General features: G+C 54.3%; 7 protein-coding genes across 7 annotated transcripts; 4 read left to right on the forward strand and 3 right to left on the reverse strand.

Annotated features, from left to right (window-relative positions):
• Window positions 1–66: 66 nt before the first annotated feature.
• On the forward strand, window positions 67–3058 carry ACRALDRAFT_1080970 (glycosyltransferase family 66 protein). Its single transcript, XM_071019093.1, has 5 exons — window positions 67–242; window positions 398–421; window positions 478–1152; window positions 1231–2389; window positions 2493–3058. Exons 1-5 carry the CDS (start codon window positions 116–118, stop codon window positions 2764–2766), a joined length of 2259 nt encoding a protein of 752 aa, XP_070875916.1. The 5' UTR covers window positions 67–115; the 3' UTR covers window positions 2767–3058.
• A 372-nt stretch (window positions 3059–3430) lies between these two features.
• ACRALDRAFT_1069602 (uncharacterized protein) lies at window positions 3431–6265 on the forward strand (the record flags this gene model as incomplete). Its single annotated transcript, XM_071017683.1, has 2 exons — window positions 3431–4319; window positions 4746–6265. 2 exons carry the CDS (start codon window positions 3431–3433, stop codon window positions 6263–6265), a joined length of 2409 nt encoding a protein of 802 aa, XP_070875917.1.
• A 978-nt stretch (window positions 6266–7243) lies between these two features.
• ACRALDRAFT_1049139 (uncharacterized protein) lies at window positions 7244–11792 on the reverse strand. Its single transcript, XM_071015580.1, has 4 exons — window positions 11193–11792; window positions 10398–11092; window positions 10006–10302; window positions 7244–9942 (listed from the first exon to the last, which is right to left on the reverse strand). The coding sequence occupies exons 1-4, from the start codon at window positions 11221–11223 to the stop codon at window positions 7324–7326; spliced, it is 3642 nt and encodes a 1213-aa protein (XP_070875918.1). The 5' UTR covers window positions 11224–11792; the 3' UTR covers window positions 7244–7323.
• Window positions 11793–12875: 1083 nt separating this feature from the next.
• Window positions 12876–14552, reverse strand: ACRALDRAFT_1069604 (uncharacterized protein; the record flags this gene model as incomplete). Its single annotated transcript, XM_071017684.1, has 6 exons — window positions 12876–13218; window positions 13302–13397; window positions 13466–13790; window positions 13877–14117; window positions 14273–14369; window positions 14464–14552. 6 exons carry the CDS (start codon window positions 14550–14552, stop codon window positions 12876–12878), a joined length of 1191 nt encoding a protein of 396 aa, XP_070875919.1.
• On the forward strand, window positions 14527–15480 carry ACRALDRAFT_208805 (uncharacterized protein; the record flags this gene model as incomplete). The annotated part of the gene is made up of 11 exons (XM_071022505.1): window positions 14527–14670; window positions 14730–14793; window positions 14835–14882; window positions 14926–14967; window positions 15001–15024; window positions 15061–15115; window positions 15163–15188; window positions 15214–15256; window positions 15294–15309; window positions 15357–15366; window positions 15422–15480. 11 exons carry the CDS (start codon window positions 14527–14529, stop codon window positions 15478–15480), a joined length of 531 nt encoding a protein of 176 aa, XP_070875920.1.
• A 2596-nt stretch (window positions 15481–18076) lies between these two features.
• ACRALDRAFT_1062567 (uncharacterized protein) lies at window positions 18077–18738 on the reverse strand. Its single transcript, XM_071016628.1, has one exon. It carries the CDS (start codon window positions 18439–18441, stop codon window positions 18286–18288), a length of 156 nt encoding a protein of 51 aa, XP_070875921.1. The 5' UTR covers window positions 18442–18738; the 3' UTR covers window positions 18077–18285.
• An 890-nt stretch (window positions 18739–19628) lies between these two features.
• ACRALDRAFT_2072523 (uncharacterized protein) lies at window positions 19629–20784 on the forward strand (the record flags this gene model as incomplete). Its single annotated transcript, XM_071022197.1, has 4 exons — window positions 19629–19967; window positions 20068–20093; window positions 20158–20385; window positions 20490–20784. Coding segments are annotated over 4 exons (888 nt in total), but the record flags the coding sequence as incomplete, so codon positions are not given.
• Between the last annotated feature and the right edge of the window lie 21 nt (window positions 20785–20805).

Below are 20805 nucleotides of genomic sequence, written 5' to 3' on the forward strand. Positions count from 1 at the left end.
ATTCACATAGCCGATTCCACAAGCTCAAGCTGTCCTTCTCCTGTATCACGGACCAGGGGCCTTTTTCAAGCTCACATCTACCCCAGAGCACCGCGATTCCACACCCGTGGCCAATATGTCGGCCCAAACGCTGGAGCTCCTCTCCGGAGGCAGTTCAAAGAACTCCAGGACTCTACTAAGAGTAGTTATTCTTGGTTTCATCGCTGCCACGGCTGTTGCCAGTCGACTTTTCTCCGTCATTCGTACGTGTCCCAGGCCCAGAGCTCTCTCTACGCTCCATGACGGCGTCAATACCCTTCCTTCCCCTTCGTCTAGCAAACGCTCTCTTCCCAGCTTCCAAATACTACCCAGTGGCTGTGAATTGTTTAGGAGACATAGGCTAACCTTCATTTCCTAGGTTTTGAGAGCATTATCCACGAGTGTTCGTCATTTCCTCCTGCCTCTCGACAACGCCCGTTCCGCTGACCCAATCTGCAGTTGACCCTTGGTTCAACTATCGCGCCACAAAGTACCTCGTTGCCAATGGCTTCTACAAATTCTGGGACTGGTTCGACGACCGGACATGGCATCCTCTTGGTCGGGTTACCGGAGGAACCCTCTATCCCGGTCTGATGGTCACGAGCGGTGTCATTTACCACGCGCTTCGAGCTCTCACCCTCCCCATCGACATTCGGAACGTTTGCGTTCTCCTCGCTCCCGCGTTTTCGGGCCTGACGGCGATCGCGGCGTATCTCCTCACCAACGAGATGACCACATCCCCGTCGGCGGGTCTCCTGGCTGCCGCTTTTATGGGAATGGCACCCGGTTACATTTCTCGGTCCGTCGCCGGCAGCTACGATAACGAGGCAATTGCCATTTTCCTGCTCGTGTTCACCTTCTACCTCTGGATCAAGTCGCTGAAGCTGGGCTCCATGCTCTACGGCGCACTCTGCGCCCTCTTCTACGGGTACATGGTGGCCTCGTGGGGTGGCTATGCCTTTATCACCTGCATGCTGCCTCTTCACTCCCTGGTCCTGGTCTGCATGGGCCGATACAGCACCAGGCTCTATGTCAGCTACACCACTTGGTACGCGTTGGGTACTTTGGCTAGTATGCAAATTCCCTTCGTCGGCTTCCTGCCTATTAGGACTAGCGAGCATATGCCGGCACTGGGTAAGTTAACCCCACCCATCCTGTTGCCTCTTGCTATCAACCAGCCGAGCGGCAAACTAATGAAAAATAATGCGCCAGGGATGTTTGGCTTCCTGCAGCTGTTGGCCTTCATCGACTACGTTCGTGGGGCCGTTTCTGGTCGTCAGTTCCAGACTTTCCTTTACACTATTGTCGCCGCGGGCTTCGGCGTCGGTCTCGCCGGTGTGGTGTTCCTCACCTACATGGGCTACATCGCCCCTTGGGGTGGACGTTTCTACTCTCTTTGGGACACTGGTTACGCCAAGATTCACATCCCCATCATCGCGTCCGTGTCGGAGCACCAACCGACGGCCTGGCCTGCATTTTTCTTCGACCTGAACATGCTCATTTGGCTCTTCCCCGCCGGAGTCTATCTTTGCTTCCAGGAACTCAGGGATGAGCACGTGTTCGTCATCATCTACGCCCTGCTCGGCAGCTACTTTGCCGGTGTCATGGTTCGTCTGATGCTCACCCTCACGCCTATTGTCTGCGTCACGGCGGCCATTGCTATGTCGCAGATCCTCGACACGTTTCTCCAACGCAAGACTCCCAACGCGGCGGATTTCGAAAACAACGATGCGGCCGCTGGCACCGCCTCAAAGAAGGCGGCCAAATCCGCCGGCGGGCTCAGGGCGACCAACTCAGCGTACGTTGGCATCTACAGTCTGTTGACCAAGAGCGTGGTGGTTGGAAGCACGTGCGTGTATCTGCTCATGTTTGTGTACCACTGTACCTGGGTCACGTCCAACGCATACTCGTCTCCGTCGGTGGTTTTGGCGAGCCGCATGCCAGATGGCAGCCAGCACATCATTGACGACTACCGTGAGGCGTACCAATGGCTTCGGCAGAACACCCGCGAAGACGCCAAGATCATGTCCTGGTGGGACTACGGCTACCAGATCGGGGGCATGGCCGACCGCCCCACGCTTGTGGACAACAACACGTGGAACAATACGCACATTGCCACCGTTGGCAAGGCCATGGCGTCTCCAGAGGAGGTCAGCTATCCCATTATGCGGCAGCACGAGGTCGACTACGTTCTCGTGGTGTTTGGCGGCCTGTTGGGCTACTCCGGAGACGACATCAACAAGTTCCTCTGGATGGTCAGAATTGCCGAGGGCATCTGGCCCGAGGAGGTTCAAGAGCGCAGCTTCTTCACGTCGCGTGGCGAGTATCGAGTTGACCACGAGGCCACGGATGCCATGAAGAACAGCTTGATGTAAGCTGGTTTTCCCTTCTCTTTCATCCCCTTGTTTACTACTCGCATGATTTCCTCATGTCGAACGTAATTTTTGATCTCTAACCACACGGTCTCAATGCAGGTACAAGATGTCGTACTACAACTACAGCTCGCTGTTCCCCCGAGGGAAGGCTTCGGACCGCGTCCGGCAATCTCGTCTTCCCGATGTGGGCCCGACTCTCGACTCGATGGAGGAAGCGTTCACGAGCGAGAACTGGATCATCCGCATCTACAAGGTCAAGGACCTTGACAACGTTGGACGTGACCATGCGGCGGCGGCGGCGTTTGATAGGGGCCAGAAGAAGAAGAAGCCGTCGACCAAGAAACGCGGTCGTCGTGTTCTGCGAGTTGAGTAGATGCTGCGGAGGGAGGAGGTTGAGTCTTGAAAAATGGTTTGCGCTTTTTCTGCTGCAGCTTTCACGAAAAGATGATCCGACAAGGGACGTCTGTAAGGCTGGGCTGGCAGTACGACAGGGTTGGCTTTCGGTAGACACAAAAGGCAGAAGAATACGGTAAAACTGTACATATAGCAATCAATGTATTATGTTGAGAACATGGCGTTGACAGCAGCGCATCGACGTCACAGAGTAGGTACTTGTCAGAGAGTACTTCTGTTGCTTCGGCAGGGAAGGAAGGTGTATGAAGGAGTGTCACATGATGGCTCCTTCCATAACCTATACATCAAATCGTTTCCTTCTGAGTCGTCGGCGACTCAACTTTCAACTTTCCATATCTTTCACCCTCACCGAGCTTCGCCGATCACCTCTCCATCCTTCCAACTAGCCAGCCTCTCATACTTCTCATCCAGTTTAGCTTCCAACCTCATATGTCTCGTCTCGTCATAGCTTGACGAGAGGATTCTTTCAAAATTCTGTCAAACCAACGTCGCTAACCATCATCCAGGCTGACTGCCACCATAAATCCCGAATCTCGTTCGAGCGGCATAGCCCAAAGAAAAGAGAGAAACAAGAAACAAGCTCTCCTCTTCACAGACATCTCGTGAGAGATAGGGGGAACACGATGGCGTTCCGCCGTCGACCACCCAAAGTGTCGCTGCTGCTCCATTTGAGCGAGGCTTTAGGGCTGCCTGTGACTGAGAAACGGCGAGATGACCAAGCCGAAAGCCACCGAAGAAAGGGAGGTCGTCGTTACGATAGAGACGGGGACCGGGATCACGTCTCTCGGCGTAACCGTGAAGTTCACCTGACACGGCCCAAGCCTGCAGGCCGGAACAAGCGCTGTGCTAGCCCGTCATCTTCACAACAGAGTGAAGCATCGACGGATTATGAGTGTACATCTTCGTCTTCGTCCTCATGCTCAATCACAGATGAAGACAACAAGGAAAGCAGCTCGGATTCGGATTCGGATTCGGACCAGAGCTCGGAGCAGAATGCCATACTTTCTGTCAGAGGCAATAAGCAGGCGTTGGGCCTCTCGAAGAAGCATAAAGCCGGCGCTGCACCGTCTGCTTCGCCCACCAAGCCTCGAGCTCGAGCGAGATACCAAGCCCAAGCCCAATCTCGATCAGATAGTCGCTCAAAGCCACTGGTAGGCGTGCATGGCTCAGCTCCTTTCCAGCCATCCAATTCGACGTTTTCCGTCTACGTCGATCCGACTCCGGCACCTAATCCAAAACATGGACCTATCCCGGACGAGGAGTTTCGCAAAGCCACCCTCGAGTTTGAGAAAGATTACAACCACAAGCGCCAAGCCGTGGGTTTTGCCAAAGTCAATGGCGGCAGAAAGCATCCCGCTACGACTGCCACTGTCACTGTTACCGCTACTCCCTCGACGCAGCACCCGGCCAACTTCCCCAGGAAGCCCCTGTCCGTCACCTGCGACAACCGGACCACCGCCAGCGTGACAACCTCGGTCAACGGGACGGATGTCGGCAGCGGCGACGACGAGCGTGTCTCTCGCGACTAGGCGTCCGGGGACTCGGTGACGTCCAGTCTGAACCTCGACGGCCATTTTTGCTTCGGGTGCGGCATCCGGCGTGCGATGAAGCACCAGGTCGAGCGGAAGCCGCGCATCAGCGGCGCACCTTGGAAGAATCTGTGCAAACCCTGCTTAAAATTGTATTTTTCTGGTACGAAGTACCCTGTTTCCGAGTATGGGCACCTCTGTGCCAGTTGTGGGTTCGCTCGGTCGTCTCATTTCCATCATCAACACTCTCTGGCGTCGGGGACTGGTCCAGTGCCTAACATTTGCACCATCTGCCGAGATAAGAGGCAAGGGAATGCGAATAGCCCGACCAAAACACTTTTGAACTTGGTACGTTGTTGTATTTGTGTCTTTAACTTTACCCTCCTCCCAACTCGATCTTGATATCTAGGGGAAGAGACCGCTGATAAGAACTTGCACAAGCAGAACCATAAAGCCAAGGGCGATGAGAACATCTCGACGAGTTCGTCCGACGAGTCGGAACCCGATCAGGAGCGTCTCCAACAAGCTTATTCAAAGACCGACAGCTATTCTGACCGGTCTCAGGCCTTCAGAGAGGGCAGTGGGTCATCATCCATGGCGTGCTCCCCGACCCGCGCTTATAAGTATAAACCACCGACTGTGGAGAGCACAACCAACGCGTCCCAGGAAACGGACTGTGGGAGCGACGATACTGCTTCGGATGAGACAGCTCCTGAGCCACTCGATTCTGTTCGAACTTCTGACCTGCTGCCGCCTCAGAAGCCAGCCGGAAAGCCGAGTCAACCGGTCACGCCTAACCCGACCCAGACCCAGACCCGGACCCAGGCCTGGGGCGGCTCTCGCGTCACCGTAAACACCGCTGCCACCAAAGACAGTGGCTACAACTCTAGCAATGTATCCGGCACGTCTAATAAGCAAACTTCCTTCAACGACCGGGTTGGCGTTCGGACTTTCGACAGCGGCGAACCACGGCAGGACAATAGATACGGTCATAATGAGGAGTTCCTGGGGGATCATAAGCAAGCTTCCTATCACACCTCGCCTCTTTTTACTCCAGGCCGCCAACGGGACTGTCGAGGGACCAATGCTCCGAAGGGACGGGACAGTTCTCATGACAACAGCTCTACTACCACGCCCTTCGATCTAGACGGCGACCGTTTCCGTCGACAGTTGTATGAGGGAGGAGTCTCGAGCCTCGCGCAGGAGTATCTGTGTAGCAACATTCACTCTCCGTCTCCACCACACGCACCTCACCCGGCCCCTCCGCCCCCTCCGCCGGCTGAGCAGATTCGCATGGGGGGTTACTCTGAGCTAGCCCAGGAATACCTCAACCCAACAGCTTCTCGCCGTCGCCGCCGCGAACGGGCCAAGAACAGTAGTCCTCCGAGGACCACGTTGGAGGATGTATTCTACGACGGCAACGGACCCAGTGCAACAACAGATCCTCACAACGGATACAGTCAGGAATACGATGACTGGAAACCGCATCGTGAGGACACTACCAGTGGCGCCCAGCGACAGCAACGACGGGCCAACACCACCCGTGGCCGGGGCGCATCTAATTATCCGTCAACCCAAGGTCACGGTTCGTATGGATGGTACGGAGACGGGGCCACTTCCTCTGCGAGGTCCTCCCATCTGGATCCATACGCCAAGAAAGACGGTCCTACCCCATGCCAGGCCAAGGGCAACAGCTACTCCTCCGCCTCGGCGAACGGGTCTGGTCCGGGAAGACGCAGTCATCATACCAACCACTCCCGCACCCCGTATGCTTCCTCCTCCCGACCCTCGGCCCGCCTACCCAAGCTTCCACCGAAAGGATTCGTCGAGGAACTCCCAGACTCCGACTCGGACTCGGAGCAGGGCTCTACCATCGCCCACATTGGTGTGACCTCCTTGGCTTTTCGTTCGCCCTGTTCCGTCACCTAACGACGGCACGAACTACCACAAGCAACACGAGCTTAGCACACGTCTCTTGATTTGTCTCGTCCATCTGACCTGAGCTGTTCCACGCTTGGCTACCAGTCGGCTGGCTACCCTGACTCGGCTTTACTTGACTTGACTTTGTCTATTCTTAACACATTGATGGGACTGTTTGCAATGCCTCGAGAAAGGGGACGTCTCCATCCCACGCTGCTTCTTTTTACTCTTCCTTTTTGATTCTTTCTGTATTCATTCATTCCCTGTAAATCTCCCCCGTGGAGTCCGTCATCTGGACTCAGGATGACCTGGGGAATACCATGCGTTTGTTCTTCCTCTTCTACGTCGTTTTGCACCATGTTGTTCGACCTACTGCTTTATGAACCATTTCTCTTCCTTCATTTGTCTTGTTCTTCTTTCTCATGTCTCGCCTTGATTTTGCTCTTTTGTTTTGACAAACCATTTTTGCACTACCACAAGAAGAAAAAGAAAAGAAAAAGAAAGGAAAAAGAAAGAAAATGGGAAAAAGAAACACAAAGAAGCGCAAAACCCCGATCCTGGCAACACGGATATGTTCAAGGGAAAACGTCAGTCAGGATGAAAGGCCAGTCCCTGGCACCAAAACAACGAGTGCCAACGTCTCCAAATAGGGAATTGTCTAGGATTCGAGGGTTGTATTTGGATGTTCGTTCTGGAGAGACGGAATGGAGCAGGCGAAGTGCAATGGCATCGATCACTCATGGACGGACAGACATGGCAACTTGCGATGGCGCCTGCTCGCCTCATTTTCATTGTGTACACTTAGCTTAAGACTTTCAGTACTGAACTATCCCAAACCCATGTCGCGCCTCGAGTTTTATGTGATCATCTTCGACGTGTACGAGCCATGGACGCTGGGCTCCTTGAGTGCCACAAGCCATGCAGACAACTAGCATGAAGGTTTGTCTTGACTGCTGCTCTGCAAATGGATATTTACATTAATGATACAGAAGTTTATTTTATTATTTCTTTTAGTTATACTAAGTCATGTATGGAAAAAAAGAGGCATGGAGGAGATGAGAGACCATCTAAGTCCCCAGGTCAAGTCGCGTCGTCGTCCCCGTCGGGGGGCCACTCGCCGGCGACCCACGCCGGGAAGCCGCCGTCATGGTCATCGTCGTCATCGTCGCCTTCATCGCGCCAAGGTACTCTCGCGCATCCAGAATCTTCTCCTCGAACACGCGCGTCCGCTCGCGCTCGAGCTGCACCCGCGCCTGCCGCCGGGCCAGGTCGCGCTGCGCCTCCTCCATCTTCCGGGTCCGCTCCACTTCGGTACGCAGGCGCCTCTCCGTCTTGGCAAAGGCCTCTTCGATCTTGCGCGCCGCCGACGGCGACACGGGTCGCGGTAGCAGAGACGCCGGGCGGGCTTGCGCCGAACCGCCCCAGAAGCAGCGGAAGATGAGCTTCGTCTTTTGCGGGTCGCCCATGCCTCCCCACACGACGATTTCGTCCCCGTTGTACAGCTGTATCCACTCGGACGAGGACGACGGGGATGCGGATGAGCGGAGATGGAACCCGTTAATGTGGATGCCCATGGTGGCCTTGGTGGAGACGTAAAAGGAGTATCCAAATGAGTCTCCATCTTGTTCCCACGGCTGCACCGTCTTGCTCGAGGACCTCTTGGAGGGATCGTAGCCGTCTTTCCAAAGAAGCATCTTGACCGCGTATTTTGGGACTTTCGTCTCAGACCTCGGGATGTAGACGGCCGTGTTCCCTGGCGCCCTTCCCCATGACATTAACGAGTCGGTGATTGGTATAGATATGCCGGGTATCACTGAGTCGGGCGCAGATTCCAAGACCGCCAAGGCACGGTGAGCCCCTTCCTCGGCCAGGATAGGAACAATGCGCTGGGTTGGTGGCAATGTATCCGGCAAGGAGTCCTCCTCTTCCTCTTCTCCCCCCTGGCGACACGGAGCCGTAGGTGGCATACTGCGGTCCGCAACATCGGCGATGTTTCCCGTCTCCCTTTGGGGCGTGGCACGGGACACGGCTGCAGCCGTCGCGGGGTCGGGGTTTTGTTCTGTATCCTCTATCCATTGGGAGAGCGGAGTGGGTGGGAAGTGTTTCATGGCCAGGTCCCACAGAGGCGATTTTCCCGGGCTGAACGTCTCTTTCCGCGCCTCGGCCGCCTGCTCGAAGACCTGACGCTGGAGTTCCGTCATCTCAGGGTATTCCAGATGCCAGGTCGCCAGTTCGTGTCCCACCCAGAAGAAGGTCTTGTCCTGGGGCCCGTCGATCAGGCGGCCGGACTCTAGCCGCTTCACCAGCGGCACCGATGCGAGCAGGATGCAGTCTTCCAGCGACTGGTTCGCCAGCGCTTCCATGTTCGCCTCCGACCGCAAGCGCTTGAACACGGGCTTCTCCTGTCGTCGTCGTTCTTCGAATTCGTCGCTGGTATCATACCCAGGTTTGCGTTTACTTGTCGTGTAGTAGCTTCCGTTTAAAACAGATTGGGCGGCGGCCGACGCCCCCAGACTTTGCGACTGAACGTTCTCTACGAGGCTCTGCAACTGATCCGTAGACTGACCAGGTGCGGCCGACATGGGTAACTGCACGCCCCCGGTAGGGCCGTTGCCCGGGGTAGAGGCATCGCCGGAGCTAATACTGTCTCGGATTTCTGTTTCCATGCTGTCCTCGGCCCTATGGCATGAGTCCGATATTGCAAGGTTGAGGCGATCTGCAGGGATGACTCCCGAGCTTCCCACAGCAGATACATTGAGTTCCCCGAATAAACGAGCTCCTTGTCCAGGACGGCCAAAGGTGCCGTGATTTTCGCTGTTTTCCTTGTCGGAAAATTCCCCGAGCAAGTCGTCCAAGACCTCGTCAGCAACTTCCCCCGGCGGATGTGCATCGAGGAAATGAGGCCCCTGGCCTTCATGTAGACTGAGCTGTGAGGCGCCCACTTCCAATTCGTCGTCGGTAATCGCGTCGAGGGACTGCTCGTCGTCGGGACGTGGACCGCCGCCCTGCCAAGGATGTTGCTGAAGATCGCTGATGGCCGCTCGGGCTTCCGGCCTCCTCTGGAGCATGGAGCAAAGGAAATGGATGGCCTCGTGAGACACGTTGTGCTGGATCAACGGGGCTGCGTTGAGTTCCGTAGTCATGATCTGATGTAACAATTCTGAGTAGCTGATGCCGTTCTTCACGGGATACGGAGGCCTGGTGGTGAGGGCATAGAAAAGGACGCCGCCCAAGGACCAGATGTCGACGGCGTGGTCGTACCTCTGACCCCGAGGCGGACGCCGCGCTCGATTGCGAGGCTGCCTGAAGCCGTTGTCGTCGTATTCGGTGTACTCCGAGTACACTTCGGGGGCGCAATAGAGTAGGGTGCCGCAGAAGGTTTGGAGGAATGTGCTCTCGTTATCGACCATCTTGGACAATCCAAAGTCGGTGAGCTTGACTTCAAATGGGTTCACCGACTGGATGAGGATGTTGTCCGGCTTTACGTCACGATGGGTGATGTTGTTCTCGTGTAGGTAGCCAAGGGCGCTGAGAAGCTGAGAAGTCATTTGCTGGACCAGAGGCTCCGGCAGAGGTCCTCGATCTGCGACGAGTTTACCCAAATCGCCGCCGGGCACGTATTCCATAATGATAATCAGGAGTCGGTTCTCCCAGTCGAAATGCTCTATGTAACGAACAACGTTGGGCTGGCAGGAGTGTCAGTCAGATTTAATCGACCATGGTGTGAGGCGGCCTGGCGAACCACTCACATGTTGTACCCGCTGCATGATCTTCATCTCATTTTCAACCTTCTGATCGAGGACACCATTCTTCATGAAGCGTCGCTTCTCCAGCTCCTTGGCCGCGTATGGGTTGCCGTCGAATTTGGAAGTAACTTTATGGACAACGGCAAAGGCGCCCTTTCCGATTTGGCCGACTTTATTGTACCTATCAGAACCTCTCCACTCCTTGGGGAACCGGTCGACGTTCTCGTGGGTAGTGGCCGAAGGTAGCGGGATTCTCGGCCGTGGCGGGGCGCGGGTCTTGGGAGTAGCGAAGAGGTCAGGCTATTCAAGGTCAGGGACGCAGAGAAAACAAGAACTTCCAGACGGGAAGCTGGGGGATAAAAAGAGGGTATGTTTTGTTTGTCTTTGGGTCTTACATGTCCACCGGGGCCGGGGGTAAGGGTTTTATTCTCCGCCTCTTCCCTGAGCTCTTTCAAGCGGTAAAAGTAGTCCTCCAGGTTGTGGGTATAGGCGCGGTCATAGGACCCCTCTCTCTTGGGTATGCGGACGAGGAATTCGAGATCTCGCGCCTCGTCGTGCATCAGAATCTTGATCCTTGACCCGTGAGTCAATGTTCGACGGATATCGGCGTTGTTCGGGTTCTTGCCGCGCAAGAGATGGCTGTCGACGATGGTACCGTTGGTGGACCGGTCCTCCAGCATGACGACGCCATACTCGTTGACGTAAATGCGAAAGTGGACGTTGCTCAGGCGCTTCATGGGGTCGTTGCGGAAGCACAGGTCGCAACGGCTAGGGTTCCTGCCGAACTGGAAGCCCTGGAGCGGATCCTTGACCTCGGCCGAGAGGCGCAGGATGACGGCATGCTCGCCGGTGTTGGGCGGGGCCACACGGAACCTGTCTGCCTGATCCTCCTCTTCGTAATCGGGCTCGATGGCGGCGGCTTCGTCGGTTCCCACGATGTGTCTCCGGTCTTCCTGGGCTATGCGGTGGACCTCCCGTCGGGCAAAGGGAGAATAAGGGTAGAGGAGGCAAATGATGTCGGATATGTCTTCGTCGGAGAAGCCCGAGTTCTGCTGGCCGATCCGCCTCGGGTCCAGAACATTCTGGGTGGCTGAAGCACGAGACGTTGTCAGCTTGACGTGAGATTCCTAGCCACAGGCGAAGGAGACGAGGGGGAAGAAGTGAAGCAGAAGGGTTGGGGAAGAGCATACGCTGGGTGAGGTCGACTCCATCACCCTCCATTGGGAATTGGGACAGGGAGCGGAGCTGATGAAGGACCAGAGCTGGTTTTGGGCCAGAACTGGTTTGGGGATAGGCCTGGTCAAGCCACTAGGGCCTCTAGTAAATTTCTTGGGGGAAGCAACGGCTGGCTAGTTCACCGACTCGACGAGCTTGGAGGGAGAAGTCGTTTGTAAAGTTATGTGAAGTGCGCGTGCGAAGGTCGTTGCGTTTGAGGTCGAAACAGGCAGCGATATCAGTATGCTGGGGAAGGGCGGAAGGAGAGGCGGGATACGTCGGAGAAGAACGATGCTATCTTTTCGTGGCAGAGTAAACCGGGTTGTCGTCTGTCAATCGGTCGGTCGGCAGGTAGGTCGGTAGGTCGGTAGGTCGGTAGGTCAGGACTCAGTGCGCGGTGAGCGACTCGACGAGGGCTCAAGGCAGCAAAGCAGAATAGGCGTTCGACTGTTGATGGGTGTGGCCCTTGAGTGAGGCGGCGGTGGGGGTTTGGTCACCGAATAACGGAGGATTTTCTACATACATCCCAAAGAAGGCAGCCGAGGGAGGGGAATGGTGCATGGAGATCAGATGGGAAAAGAAAAAAAAAAGCAATGAAAAGAAAAGGAAAAATAAAGGAAAGATGACGGAGGGGGAAAAAAAAAAAAAAAAAAAGAGAAAAAAAAAGCACCCCGTGATCAGGAGGAATGATAGGTCGTAGCTTCGATGCCACTGCCCAAGTATGAAACCTCAGTCTCGGCGGGGAGAAAATAGAGATAAAAAACCGCTGGATCGTAGGTCAAGAGGAAAGGAAAATAATCATCAGGTGAAGTGAGCTCGAGGACGCAAAACGAACCAACGTGACCGGCCGAGAAGCAAACGACTGAGATCAAAGCTTGACAAGTCGAGGGGTAGGTCTCGAGGGATGTGATCAAATGGCCAGGGATTGTTTCTCAATTCGGCATGACAGCCAAATCTATAGGGCGACAATACGCTGCCGTGTAGCTCGAGCTGGCGCGTTTCGTACACGTCGGCCCCAAACGGTTGGGCCTAGAAAACGGTACACGATCTCTGTCAGCTGTCAGGCAGCCCGTCTACCCCCACCTAAGAATACGAAGTATGTACTTACAAAGTATCGTATACACTTTCAAGGTACCTACTACTCAAACTTGGCCCGTCACGAATATCAAGAACAATGGCTTCATAAAAACGATCTTGTATTCCCTTGTCCTCATTACTAACCCACAATATTATTCGGAAATAGATTTGTAATGGTATATACAATGCACCGCCTGATAGCGTGGATGGCCAAGAGGAAATTACCAAGAGGAACCGCCTCTTTACCCCACGGTTCCTTCGAGTGGCTTGCTGTGATGTTTAAAGTCAAAAAGACTTCCTCTTCATGCGGAGCCTTTTCTCAAGATTTCTCGTAACTACGTGACGAGAGGACGGAGCACGCTGGTGGTTATCCAAAACTGAACAGGGTTAGGGTTATGGCGAAAGAACCACACGTCGAAGCAACTCGCGACCCAGGGAGGCTGTAGGAGGTTGGAAATCATTACCTGCAACTCCCAACTCCCACTTGGTATTTTCCCATCACTTTATTGTTTTCTCTTCATTTTATTTTCACCCTGGCCCTTTTCACCCCCCAACCGAAACGCGCTCGGCAGGCCGTCGTCTCACTGGTGTGTCCTTGGACCCGACTCCTCGACCGTAATCTCGGTGTGTCGCATCACCCTGTGCTGCAGGCCTTCGGCCAGTATGGACGTCTCGCTGCCGTCGTCGCTAATGCCGCCCTTGACGGTGGTGTGGTACGGATCGCTGACGCCGCCTTGGAGCTTGGACATTTCGAATCCCGACGTGTCTTCCCGGATGTAACCGGCCGCCGTTGGCCTTTGTCGGCCGCCGTAGCCGCTGGGTCCGGACGGAGTTGCGTACGAGCTTTGGAGTTTGAGCGTCCTGGCAACGAGGGGCTTGAGCATCGGGGCGCACGCGGTGATCATGCCGACATTTTGTTGGAGCCTGGATGATTCGGGTCAGTTTGGCCCTGCAGTAAAGAAAAGGTACGGATAGGATTGGAATGGGAAAGAGGGAATGCCACTTACAGTCCGAAGAACTGGATCCAGTTATGGAACGTCTTATCAGGCTCGCCTCGCGTGATCAGCTGGAAAATAAGCTTGACGATGCCGATGCCCACCGCGCTGTTCATCCCTGTGAGCTTGATTTCCAGTTTCCAGGGAGAAGGGGAGAAAAAAGAAAAAAGTCGTACATGTAACCAAGGTTGAAAATGGCAATCAGGTAAATCCGCACACGCAACTTGGTTTGTAGCGCCCAGAGCATCGGAATCGGGATCGTGGCAAAGGCGACGTCGGTGAAAATATTAAAGGCTGCAGGATGGTCAGCATTCCGAATCGACTCAGGGGTGCCGTCCATCTGTGGTGGCTCACCTGTGTTCAATGACGCGAAAAGGTTTGCCGTCTCACGGGGGTAACATGTGGCCGTCTTGAACACCTCCTTGTCCCAATGGGCCTCGACCGGTTTACAGAAGGCCAGCAGAGACACCCAGCCCAGGATCATGTAGCAGAAGATGAACACTGTGCCAGAAAAGTGCTAGGTTAGAAAACGATCAGACGTTGAGGCATCAAGGTGCCACAAGGTGTCAATAGGAATCGAGTCGTACCCATCAGTCCCCAGAGGATCCATTTGTACCACTTCTTTTGGTTGTTGAGCCGTAGTAGCGACAGGGCAATGGAGAACTTGAGCAGACAAATGCTGGTGACCGTCATACAGACGCCCTGCACGAAGCTCATCATGCCGTACATCTCCATCTCTTCCACAGTCACAGCGTCGGCATGGCGTCCTAATGCGCCGTGTGTGCCGGCGATGATTTGTGTCACCATGCCGCCTCCAAAGAGGAACAGCTAATTCCGAGGTCAGTTGTATTCTTGATCGACTCTCGAGTCCTCTTTCTCGCATACGAAGCAGAGGCAGTTGGGCCCCCTTCCTTTCTTGTATCTTCTTTTTCTTGCCCGCGTGCCTTCTGCTTGGTTGCTCCATTGCCCATCGAGAAACGTACCCATGCCAGAATCATGACCGCATCGTCTATGCCAAACGACTTGAGTAAATGCACCCGGACGTAAAGGCGCAGTGCGAGGAAGATGATGGCAATTCCGCTGATAGACAAAGCAACTCCATTAGAAGACGCGTTCGGACGGGAGGGACGAGACGAGATGTGTTGTCCGAGGTAGTAGGGCTAGAGAGACGCACTGAAATGTACCGTTGATCGCCATCATACGCGGAAAATTGGTCTCGGCTGCGTACGCCGGATCAATGTCTGGAGGCGGCCCAGACGACATGATGACGGACGATGGACGAGTCGCCGTCCTTCTACAACTCGGTGTCTTTGTTTTTTTTGTCGATCTGTGTCGCGTGCCTGCGTATATTCTCTTGTTCGGCCGGATGAAGCCGACGCAGGTGAGCAGTATGATATAAATGAAAAATACAGAAAAGGATGCCGCCGTTACACACGCGAGATGCGAATGGAGAAATCGCAAATGACAGATGACACACCCAGGGTTCTCCACAGGCGGGCTGCAGGTACTGTATATAAGGATAGCATGAAGAGTTTCACGGTCAAGCTGAACAAGCGACTTTCCCCTTCGAAGATCTGTTGCATCCGTTCGGCAGTGCCCCTGCGCCTAAGGCTAGTTCCGTCAAAAGGTCCTCCAGCTACCGGTTGGAAGCGAGACAAGGCTGGTAGGGCCTACGCTGGTACATAATAACATGTTGTCTCAATTGGAAAAGCTGGGGACCTAGGCATTTCACTCGGTGTTCTCGCAGCAAAACAGGAAAAGAAGTCCTGAGCGCCCGCCCGCGATGGAAGGATTTCGCATATTAGCCCGTCTTGGGGGACGGCAAAGTGGCTCCGAATCCTTGTCTTAACGTAACCCGGACCTTGTCAACCAGCTCCCTGGGCGGCCACTTGCTACCGAGTACGTAAAGTCTGCAACGTCTAAGACTCGCCCACGGACCGGGCGCGCCTCTCGTCACACCAACCCTTGTTGTTAGGTACGCTGTATGTATGGTGATATTGTTAGGGATGCTTGGCGCATGGTGAACACTAAGGAGAGGCGTTCCTGATTGCATGGTCGATGCTTCAGCGTCAGCATTGTGTGTAGATACGTACAGTATTACAGTATGTACGTTTGTTTGTACGCTGTTACAGTGGAGGAGGGATGTTCCCTTTCATTCGATCTTCCAACGAATGTCGGCTGGGCTGTTTAGCGTATAGTCCATATCTTAAGTTGATCTTAGCGGTAGGCCTAGTGGCATATGCCGTCCGGTCGAACCGCATTAAGAATGGTTGCCAAGTCTGATCTCCGCGTACCAAAAGAGACTGCCGAAGAAGAAAGGCTTGATACTTGGTCGCATGTACAACGTACATACTGTTCATCTCCCACCCCAAGCCACAAGATTATGGGAGTTGGTGGTTCACTGAGCGTACGGCGTATAATTGCCCGCTCGATGAAGGATATAATGGGCAGAGCAAGCGGCGCAGACTTGCAGCTGTGAGTTCAAGGTAGATACATATTTAATAAAACTTTTGGTGATTGAACTGCATATGTATGCGTGCGCGAGGCGTGTACGAGGCGTTGTTGGCTTATGGTTTTAGTACGTTGTATGTTCTCATTGGTTGGCTATGGTACGCGTACTGTATACAACGAGGTAATAATCGTAGATTAACCACCCAATCATAAGACACACCATAAGCCAGCAACGCCTCATAGACATTCGAAGTACAACGTACGAGTACCAAAAGTCTCGAAAACCAGTTCAACGGCCCAATATGTAGTACGTTGTACTCCATGGCCATGACAAAACTCGAATGTTCTCGCGTACATATATTCGTAATAGGGGCAGCAGATTGTCGAATACATACGATTCCACTATATAGGCAGTAGTGCAATACTGCATACGCGCTTCTATACTAATATTATCTCCTCCCACAGGCGCCGGGCACTTGATATGGGAAGCAGGAGCCATACGTTGTACCGGTACAGTACGTTGTAGTCGTCTCGGTCCAATTCGCTTAGTTATTCTAGATCCCACAAAGTACAACAGACGTACGTACATAGGTACAACCTATAGACCGAGGGCTCGGTAGAGGTAGGCTTCTGTCTCACTTATTCGTACAACGTACACAGTGCCATGGAAAAAGTGGATCGCAACCCAGGACTCCTCTCTCCCGGACAGATACCAACGTTGGTCCGGGGCCTCTGATGAACACCATGGCGCAGGAGTCAGTACGTTGTACGAACATGTGTGGCTCAGGCCATGCCATGCCATGGCGTCAGCCATAGCATTGTGGCTTGCCATACCACGAATCCGCGACCACACTTACAACGTACGTTGTACAGCGTATGTACGTACCAACGGCTGATCGTAATTTCTTAGCCTCTTTTCTTCATTCGGCTACCTCTTTGTAACAGACTTGAAAATCTCCAATCCCTGCGCTGCGCGTCCAATGAAATGATTCCTTAAAGAGAAATCCCTGCTTCTGCACTCTCCCTCGATCGCCCCATGCAAAGGAGATACAACATACAACGTACAATTGCACAGGTATCGTATAGAGATATATGGAAACCTGGGGGAGGATCCCTTTACTGCTCATACTGTAGTGCAGAAAGATGCTCGTAGAGTTGTGTGTTTTAGTATGGACGTGGTGAAAATAAGAGTTAATGGGGAGCCCACACTAGTCAATAGGTACGTTATACTCCTCTCTACTAATAAGGTAGTCTCCGTCGGCCCTTTTTCTTCTTAGGCATTTTGGCTGTGGGGTTGACCGGGTAATTACTTAGTACGAAGTAAGGAGTGGAACTGAACTAGGTACGGAGACGGATAGATCGGGATGGTGCTGCGCTCCAGTTTTCGCGGGCTGGCTAGGTATCCAGGTAATGCAAAGTATGGACACGGTACTTGGCGGGGAGACGGGGACAGAGGGCTAGTTCTGTCGGCTTATAATAAGGTGCACGTCCTTCTAGAATCCAAGCACATAAACTTTTGGACAAACCACCCATCTCAAGCAGGACAAGATCGGTCATATGTTACCGATCAGGTATCCTAGCAGATGCACTGGGGAACGGGTGGTGAGCAGGGGGGGAATTGGCGGGGTGACATTGAGCTTTGCTGCTGCATACAGTTCGCATGGCTGTACATTGTGCATGATGTGACCGTTGTACACTACAACGGTATGTAAGAATCGCTTTGTGCATCGCGAAATGACATCGCACGTACCGGTACCTTCAAACTGTCTCCGCACCCCGTACTCCGTACACCTCCAACGGATACACTGTCGACTTGTCGAGGCCATAAAGCTTAGGCCATGCTGAGCCTGATATGGTATGTACAAGGACAACGTACAATGCATACCACACGTAAAACAAGGAAAACAGAGAGCCAGTTGGTCAGTACCAGATCCCATCTCGCGACACCACACCGACATCGAATCAAATTTGATTAAGCGGGGGTTGGACTTGGCAACCTGTCTTGATCAGGTATAACGCTGGTGCCCCCGGCCGAGAACCCGGCCCGACCGGTACCCGCACTAACCTTCTTACATAATACGCTCCATAACACGGGGGCGCTGGCTGCAGATCTGGGTGCAACGTACAGACTCCACCGCGGCTCAGACAGAATGCTATCCGCTCAAGCGAGCGGAACATCCCCCTCTCTTCAGCTCGACCCGTCGAGCAAGGAGGAAACGGGGTTTAGTATTGTGGGGCCGACTCGCAGCAGGGTGACCTCCATCTCCCTCCCTCCCTCTCCCTTCTCTCTCGTCTATTTTCATGATCTCGTCTTTCGTCTTCGGCTCAGTTCGATTCTCACTGCATACATACATGCACAGAATCAGGGGCAATGGCACCCTGCAAACTGCATGCAACGTCCCCGGGAACCTGGAATACAACGTCGAGGTCATCCAAGCAGAGATCCGCCAACGTCCCTGACCCTGATTCTCAGAGGTCGGTCAGGGTGAATGAAGACATTCTTGCCCACGGTTAGCTCTGCTTTTGCCCAGGTAGAGCCACCACGCTAAATCCCACCTGCCCACGTCGCCTCGTTGACTCTTGCTGTTGTTCTCTTGTAAAAGTTGATGGACTGAAGAAATGGCGGAAGTATCCGATGCTGTTTGCCCAGGGTTGAGAGGGGGAGTATGGGGTATATGTCCGAGCCGGTGGGAGATCCCATCGTCCCCCATACAAAAGTTCCCAACTGCTCTGCAAGACTCCTGTTCTGCAGGCAAAGAGTCGGATTACCTACCTAGGCTGAGGTAATATCATCTGCTCAAGCCCTTTTGTCGAGCGCGCTAGTCTCGAGAGAATATAAAGCCAGAGACCAGGCCAACAGTCGCAGTTCTTGGCCGCTTGGCGATATCAGAGCCGAAATGCCCCCTTTCCTCTTTCTTCGTCCAACCTGATCCCCCTGCTCGCACGTGTTCGCCCGCCGCGACCACTTCTCTGGGTTCTGCACCACTCACAGCTCCGGCTCGTACCTGCAAGTGGGTGCGTTCTTCATACGCTACGGCTCCAACCGGCCAACGGACCTGGGTCTGGTCGTTCGAGCCGAATGTACGTTGTATGTAGGCGCAGCTTTTTCGACGGAGTATTAATTTGAGGGACTCTCGTTTCTCGCAGAGGGGGCGCCCTTCGTTTAAGTGTAATTTGACCAACGCCGTTGGCCCAAAAGCACCAACCGAAGTCACCCACCCACCCACTCAAGGTGTGGGTTCGATCGGTGCGACAGAACACCACCTCGGAGTTATCTGAATAAATAAACATGGAGGAGGAGCAGCGGGTACGATTATGCGGTCGTTGCCGCTAGAGGGGCAGCGGGACGTACAGCGTAGGCATAGGTAGATATATATATAATCCCACGTGCGACCACCACGTTGCATCCCACGGAACTCAACCCCGATCAGCACCAAATAAAACAACCTTTACATTCCTCAGATTCTCCACACAAGTCTGAAGGTTTGTCACGGCCACGATGCGTTTCTCCAACATCATCGCCACCGGCCTGGCATTGGGCGCCAGCCTGGTCTCCGCCGCCCCTGCCACTCCTGCCGACCTGGCACCGACGACCGAGGTCGACTTGGAGAACCCCCGGACCATTGAGGATTTCCAGGCCCTGGCCTTGAAGAACCTCCAGGAAGCCGAAGAGTCTGGTGATGTCGCAAAGCGCAGCAATGGTTGTAGCCTTGCCAACGCCCGTGTGCGAAGGGACTGGTGAGTGGTTTTCTTTTTCCTTTTTTTTTCTTTTCTTCCCCTTCCCAATCTTCCCCGTCACGATGCTCATCCTTCGTCACCACCGCCAGGGATCACATGAAAAAATGCGAGAGGAAAGAATACATCGAGGCCGTCAAGTGCCTCTGGCGACTTCCCACCCGCGCCCCCGAGTTCTCGGCCGCCCAAAACTTCTTCGACGACTTTGTCGCCATCCACCTCAACCTGACCGACTTCATCCACGGAACCGGCAACTTCCTCACCTGGCACAGGTACATCATCTACCTCTGGGAGGAGAGCCTCCGTAACGACTGCGGCTACAAGGGCGCCCTGCCCTACTGGAACTGGTTCAAGTACCAAGACAACCTCGAGGCATCGCCCCTCTTCGATGGCAGCGACACCAGCATGGGTGGCGATGGCGAATACGTCCCGCACAACGGCAGTCTCGTTGGTGGAGGAAAGGTCTGGTTGCCCTCCGGCAAGGGCGGCGGTGTAAGTGGTGTCCTCTTCTTTTTGTTATGCTTCCCTTGCGATGTTCGAAAGGAAAAGGGGGAACGCCGGTTGCTAATCCAAGACTCCGCCGTTACAATAGTGCGTCAAGAGCGGTCCTTTCAAAGAGTAAGTCCACCATCACCACAACCCCGCGGCGATTCGTACCAGACAACTAACGTCTGGCAACCAGCTTCACAATCAACCTCGGCCCTATCCGCCCTGCCATGGAGGGCTACCTGCCCCTGATGACGAACCAACTTGACTACAACCCCCGTTGCCAACGTCGCGATCTCACCAATGCCGCTGCGGCTCGCTTCACCCTGGAGAACCTCTTCGAGATCCTCATCGGCAAACACTCCAAGACCATCGCTGCCTTCCAGGATGAGCTACAGGGTCCCCAGGGAACCCTGCGCATGCAGTACGTAGACCTGACCCTTCCCCCCCTCTCTCCCTTCCCCCCCCCCCTTCTTTTTTGTCCCCACTCGTTTCCTCTCGCGATATGCTTACCAAGTCTGCCTACAGCGGCGCCGGTCATTATGCTATGGGGGGCGACGGCTCCGACGTCTTCACGTCGCTCAACGACCCTGCCTTCTACCAACACCACGCCATGGTCGACCGTGTCTACTGGATCTGGCAGGCTCTCCACCCCTTCCAGGCCAACACCATTGCCGGCACCCGCACCTTCCGGAACATGCCTCCGAGCCCGGACGCCACCGTCGACGATCTCCTCGATGTCGGCGTCATCGGCCCCCATCTCCCTATCAAGTCCATGTTCAATACCCTCAGCGGCGAGCCCTTGTGTTATATCTACCTCTAAGTAATTAGTCCTCATAGTGTA

The sequence above is a fragment of the Sodiomyces alcalophilus genome (genome assembly GCF_042370955.1).
Source record: "Sodiomyces alcalophilus JCM 7366 unplaced genomic scaffold ACRALscaffold_3, whole genome shotgun sequence".
NCBI classification, from domain to species: domain Eukaryota; kingdom Fungi; phylum Ascomycota; class Sordariomycetes; order Glomerellales; family Plectosphaerellaceae; genus Sodiomyces; species Sodiomyces alcalophilus.